Raw genomic sequence first — 6954 nt, forward strand, 5'->3', positions numbered from 1 at the left:
AGAGCCCCTTATGCAATGCCCCCTGTAGCAGTGCCCATTATGCTGTGCCCCCAGGAATGCTTCTAGCAGTGCCCCCACTAATGCCCCAAGTAGTGCCCCTTATGCTGTACCCCCTCCCAGTGTAGAACAGGCCTCACTCCCCTGTGCAGTACTTGCCTCTCTTTACGCTGGGCAGTGTGTACCATCCGCCCGATAGGTCGATAATCGGCATCCCTGGACGTCACATTGGAGGGTTGCTAAGTGTGTACCCAGCTTTACTATGGAGTCCACATATAACTGCTTCTGGCCCCAGTGCTCTAAAATGCGATCACTCCCTCACAAGACTGGCCTGTGTGTGGCAGACATAAGTGCCTTTGAAAAGAAAAAAGATTTTTAAAGACAGGTCCATGTTTTTGGAATTTTTAGTTTTAGCAATTAATATTTAAGGAACAAATTTGTGAATCTAATCCCCTATCTCTAATAAATAGATGCTAGGGTTTATTTAGCAGTTTCCTTTCTAGTAGGCACTCCATATTTGGAGGACAAGGTGTAGGCCCCAGCCCCCACTTATGTGGCGCTTTTCAGGTTTCAACAGAGTGTTGCAAAAATATTTTTTATTTTTTGTATTATTTAACAAACTGCCTATAAAGTAATGATACTCACCATCAAAATATCTATTATATAATCTGCTAGAGGGTTTGTCTAGCTACAGGAAGGACCCGCCTTGTTCCTCACCTCACAGCTCTCAGAAGACTTCCAGACATTAGCCTCACTTCTGTCTCATCCAATAGCAACTTTAGGACAGGACTATTCCCTTGTGTCAGCACCTGCAGCCAGCATCCCCAGCTGAGATACTGATGGGAGGGAACAGCGCTGTCCTAACGGCTTCCCCTTGGGATTGGGGGCAAAGATAAGACTGCTGGAAGTGTGGGGACAAAGATGAGAGAGGCTGACATTAGAGACAGAGATAGGGGATTGTGAGGGGAACAAATGAGAGACAGTAGGAAGCTGAGGGGAACAGAGATGAGAGACAGGAGGTGAGGGGAACAGAGATGAGAGACAGGAGGTGAGGGGAACAGAGATGAGAGACAGGAGGTGAGGGGGAACAGAGATGAGAGACAGGAGGTGAGGGGGAACAGATGAGAGACAGGAGGTGAGGGGAACAGAGATGGGAGACAGGAGGTGAGGGGAACAGAGATGAGAGATGGTGGGGGCACAGAGATGAGACTGGAGGAGGTCAGGGGAACAGAGATATGAGACAGAAGGAGGTGATGGGAACAGAGAGGAGACAGGAGGTGAGGGGAACAGAGATGAGAGACAGGAGGAGGTGAGGGGATGAGAGATGGTGGGGGCACAGAGATGAGACAGGAGGAGGTGAGGGGAACAGAAATGAGAGACAGGAGGAGGTGAGGGGAACAGAGATGAGAGACAGAAGGAGGGGAGGGGAACAGAGATGAGACAGGAGGTGGTGAGGGGAACAGAGATGAGAGACAGGAGGAGGTGAGGGGAACAGAGATGAGATACAGGAGGAGGTGAGGGGAACAGAGATGAGAGATGGTGGGGGCACAGAGATGAGAGACAGGAGGAGGTGAGGGGCACAGAGATGAGAGACAGAAGGAGGTGAGGGGCACAGAGATGAGAGACAGGAGGAGGTGAGGGGAACAGAAATGAGAGACAGGAGGAGGTGAGGGGAACAGAGATGAGAGACAGGAGGAGGTGAGGGGAACAGAGATGAGAGACAGGAGGAGGTGAGGGGAACAGAGATGAGAGACAGGAGGAGGTGAGGGGAACAGAGATGAGAGACAGGAGGAGGTGAGGGGAACAGAGATGAGAGACAGGAGGAGGTGAGGGGAACAGAGATGAGAGACAGGAGGAGGTGAGGGGAACAGAGATGAGAGACAGGAGGAGGTGAGGGGAACAGAGATGAGAGACAGGAGGAGGTGAGGGGAACAGAGATGAGAGACAGGAGGAGGTGAGGGGAACAGAGATGAGAGACAGGAGGAGGTGAGGGGAACAGAGATGAGAGACAGGAGGAGGTGAGGGGAACAGAGATGAGAGACAGGAGGAGGTGAGGGGAACAGAGATGAGAGACAGGAGGAGGTGAGGGGAACAGAAGAGAGACAGGAGGAGGTGAGGGGAACAGAAGAGAGACAGGAGGAGGTGAGGGGAACAGAAGAGAGACAGGAGGAGGTGAGGGGAACAGAGATGAGAGACGGTGGGGGCACAGATATGAGAGACAGGAGGAGGTGAAGGGCACAGATATGAGAGACAGGAGGAGGTGAGGGGAACAGAGATGAGAGACAGGAGGAGGTGAGGGGAACAGAGATGAGAGACAGGAGGAGGTGAGGGGAACAGAGATGAGAGACAGGAGGAGGTGAGGGGAACAGAGATGAGAGACAGGAGGAGGTGAGAGGAACAGATGAGAGACGGTGGGGGCACAGATATGAGAGACAGGAGGAGGTGAAGGGCACAGAGATGAGAGACAGGAGGAGGTGAGGGGAACAGAGATGAGAGACAGGAGGAGGTGAGGGGAACAGAGATGAGAGACAGCAGGAGGTGAGAGGAACAGATGAGAGACGGTGGGGGCACAGATATGAGAGACAGGAGGAGGTGAAGGGCACAGATATGAGAGACAGGAGGAGGTGAGGGGAACAAAGATGAGAGACAGAAGGAGGTGAGGGGCACAGAGATGAGAAAAAGGAAGACTGGGTGAGAGGGACAGAAAAGAGAGACGGAGATGGTAGGTGAGGAGGACAGAAATGGGAGACCAAAAACTAGGGGATGGGGCATCATGACTAGTAATGGGACCAAAATACTATTGTATTTATATAGTTATGATTGTACAAAAAAGTTTTATACTAGTATTACTGTCTGCTAAATCAGTTCTAACGCCTTAATGTAGGCTGATCTTATGTGCTTGTTACAAAATCTTTATGTTCATTATAAATATATATATATATATATATATATATATATATATATATTTATTTGTGTGTGTGTGTATAAGTTGGTCCAATAAAAGATGTTGTAAATGTTTAATAGTGGCTCAGAGTAGAAAAATATCTGTCGTTTTGGTAAGTATATTTTTTATGTAATTTTTTTGCATATTATTACATGAGTAAGGAGATATTGTTTATCAAAGAGTGTGTTACATCTGATTTTGTAAGGAGCTATTTGATGTTTTATCTATTTCACAGTAAATACACATTGCCTACAACCACTGGAGGTAGCCATTTTGAATTGAACTAATATTTGACAGTGCATCCAGCATATCAATTGGCTAGAGACCAGCATCCTCACATTTGTTGCATTATTCCTTGGTGAGGTCTCTGGTTCCTAATGAATTGATGGCTGCATACACGGAAAAAGGTTCTTGCCCGCAAGACGGTTGCCTCTGATGTTTGTAAGCAACCAATAATAATACAACAATGTTCACAGTTTTATTTGTATCTTGGTTTATGGAATGTAGTTTCAAACAGCACTTCTCATTTCATTTTACAAGAGGCGCAACCTTAGAATGACCTGTGCACCAAGGAAGAGAAAGGAGAAGTTTTCTCCTCTTGAACTTGAAATTTTGGTGGCCGAAGTAACAAAAAACCACTCTAAGCTCTACGGAAGTGAGAGAGTCAACCTCAGTCAGCCAGCTCGAGAGAGGATCTGGTTAGATATCGCCAAGAAAATCAACACAGTTGCCCGATCTCCAAGAACCACTAGAGATTTGAGAAGAAGGTGGGACGACATGAAACGACGGACTAAGGAGAAGTTAGCCATCATAAAGCGATCCGTTGTATCTTCAGGAAGCCTGAACAGGAACTCCAGCCCTTCAGGTCTACTTAATGATACAAATAGTGATGTTTATCCTGGATTTGGTGGTGATGACGAGGACGATGACCATGATGATATTGACGTGGAAGTTGATGCACAGCACATAGCTCTGGAGCTCCAGTCAGGTAAAACATCTGGAACGGGCACAAGCTCTTTGACTTAACCATGATGGCAGAGTACAAGACTTAATTGCAGTTATTGTTGTGCCATATTTACCTTGGTTGTTGAGTTCGTACAATGTGGGCACAGTTGTGGTATGGTCTTGGATATAAATTGTGCTTAAATGATGTGTTCCTTTTAGTGTTGTAATTTGCAGGAGTCAATGATGTTCAGTGCTCAATTTATTAACGAGCAAACTCCAGTTCCATTAGACTAATCTGGACTAATAAATACCTTGTAACTTGTTTTTGATTCTTTGGATACAGCTTTTGCGTTAGTCCTATTTTGTAACGCAGTTTTTATTTTATTTTTTTTTTCTTCGTTTTTATTTTTTTTCCACAATTAGTAATTTTATTTTTTATTTTTTTTTTCTAATTCCCACAGATGAGGAGGAAAATGGCCCTGGTTGCACTTGGGTACCTCTAAAAACTATAGAAATGGCAGTTTCAGCTGAGCCCGATATGTCAGATCATCCGGTGATCATTCAGACGTCCGCGTCTTCTCCGTCCCCACCGTCCTCGCCTCTGAACCAGATGAAATCCAGCTATGTAAGACGACTTTCTCAAACAACTCAGCATGCCCGCCGGAAACACGAAGTCTCCGAATTTGAAAAACAGTTGATGGAAAGTCAAATACAGCAGAACACCCTTTTATCTTCTTGGTACCAGCAACAGACTTCACTCATGGTTCAGCAAAACCTTATACTGGAGAACCTTGTGGAGCAAAGTAGACGCTTAGCAGACAATGTTGAGATTTTAAACCGGACTTTGGAAAAAATGGTGGATAGTAATCATTCACGCAGGGAAACCGTTCACTTTGTACAGGATCGTGCGCAAGGTGGACCTACCCGCGTGTCCTCACGAATAGCCAGCGGTGAATCTGGTGGACCTTCTGGCGTTGAAGTATTTTCTGGCATGATCTTGAAAGTTGAGGAAGAACTGTAAATGGTTTTTATTTAATTTTTTACAGTGGAAAAAAAAACTTAAGACTTTCTAACAACTTTTTGTATTCATGGGAAAAAAATATATATACAAACTTTTTTTTTTGTTATTTTTGGTAGAGGAAAAAGACTCCCCTGACAGAGCCATTTTTGTAGGTTGTGAAATACATTGTGCATATTTTCTATTTGGATTTATCGGTTTGTGAGGAAATATTTTGTATGTGTTCTTTTTATTCTAAGATAATATTTTTCTTACATAAATTTAAAAATAAGTTTAAAAAAAAGCAAAAAAAAAAATTGTCATATTTATCATACTGGAATAGGTAGCTTTTCTCAACTGAATCGGATGCATAATCATTAATATGTAGCTCAAGAAGAGATTATGCCGGATTCGCACTACAAAGCAACATATCAGAACTGACGCCATTTAGTACCCGTGTGATTCGTGGCATGCAGATATAAGACGTGACCCTCCTAATTTCTTCTCTCTTTTTTTTTTTTTTTTTTTTTTTTTTTTAGAGCAATTTATTTGATAAGAGGAGGAGGAGGTCTGGAATGAGTTGTTAACTGAGCATTTTTACATTCAAGAACAAAACATTTGCTAGAACTTTTGTAAAAATGTTCGCATAATTCTTTGCTGGCCCTATTTTTTTGTTTTAGCATTTTTTTCCTATGTTACATGTGTGGAAGGGCTAGAATTGGAGCTGATAATGAAGAGTATAAGTTTCATGTGAACAACGTTTTAAAACTTCAGCACTAAGACATGTACTGTAGCTTATGGACAGTGGTAATCACCCTTCAGCCTGCTGTACAATAATATGTACCTTTTATTATCTCTGACCAGTGTCTCATAATGGCCCCCATTTATTAACAAGTTTTATCACCAAAATGAGTGATAAATTTCACTGTGTATGATAAATGTTGCTCCAGCCAATCAGCTCCCCACTGTCATTTTCCAAACAGATGACAGTTGGGAGCTGATTGGCTGATGCACCATTTATCATACGCAGCGAGATTTATCACTTGTTGCGTATGATAAAACTCGTTGATAAAGGCCCATAGAGCTTGAGGGATATTGGCAAGTGACTGCTATGCAAGGCTCTTATAGATCCACAGTGGGCACACATGTAATTATTCCAAATTTGCCAACCAAAAAAATTGAAGTGAATTTCTTATTTTGTAATATTTATGACCCTTGTATTTACAGGTAAACCAAACATATTTCATGGTAGTGTTTAGAACTGTATGGGGATATTATCCCTCTAAAAAATGCAAGTTGTTAACCTGTTTCTTTTGTAAACTCGGTTATAGTCTTCAGTAGATTTTAAAACAGGTTCACAGGTATAATGTTTTAAAAATGTATTTGCCTTATCTTAAAGTTCCAAATCACTTCCTGAATCTTTTGAACATATATTTTTGTGCATTATGAATTGCTCTTCTATACAAAGCCAACTGCATTGTTAATGCAGTTTACCACGAGGATCTGTTGCCGTACGGAGATTACGATGGTAAATGACACGGGTAGACGGCACCTTCCATTATATCTGCTGAACGGTATGGCATGAGGGAAATCCGCCTGGTATTCTGCCAACAAGGTTGGAGCCCAAAGTCTGAGATTCCACAGGAATTGTTTCGCTCCTCAGTCTTTGCACGAGGCCACTGAGTCATATTGTGAGTTTAGACCCCAAAGCGCCCAACGAGTAAACACAAATGTGCCCGCCATGTCCTAGGACGGACTGATGGCGCTGCCGATAAGATGTGACTCTACTAGTAATATAATCTCACTGATTTTCCCCGGTGGTCTGGTGCAAACAATCTCTGGTCAAAATAGTTCATGTAGCCTTAATCCTTGGTGCTACAGAAATGTAAAATATTTTCTAATGTGTGACTGCAGAAAAGGAATAACTAAGAATGAGAATTTAAAAAGAAATAAATAATAAAATGGCCGTCATTAATCAGATATTTTATTTATATTTATATTGGTTATTCCTTAAAGAAATTGTACAGTTGAATCAAACAGAGCTTATTTTGGGATCCCTTGTTCAAAACAA

At 42.9% G+C, this 6954-nt stretch overlaps 1 protein-coding gene across 2 annotated transcripts in view; it reads left to right on the forward strand.

Moving 5' to 3' along the window:
- Window positions 1-5807, forward strand: part of TSNARE1 (t-SNARE domain containing 1) — a 252748-nt gene extending 246941 nt beyond the window's left edge. For both annotated transcript variants that reach the window (XM_088456270.1, XM_088456271.1), the window contains 2 exons: window positions 3482-3929; window positions 4348-5807. In XM_088456270.1, the coding sequence (XP_088312396.1) occupies window positions 3482-3929; window positions 4348-4907 (1008 nt within the window). In that variant the 3' untranslated portion in view covers window positions 4908-5807. The remainder of the gene's footprint in view (window positions 1-3481; window positions 3930-4347) is intronic.
- Window positions 5808-6954: the final 1147 nt, after the last annotated feature.

Source organism: Taudactylus pleione, unplaced genomic scaffold (assembly GCF_031769625.1).
Source record: "Taudactylus pleione unplaced genomic scaffold, aTauple2 ptg000695l, whole genome shotgun sequence".
Taxonomy (NCBI): Eukaryota; Metazoa; Chordata; class Amphibia; order Anura; family Myobatrachidae; genus Taudactylus; species Taudactylus pleione.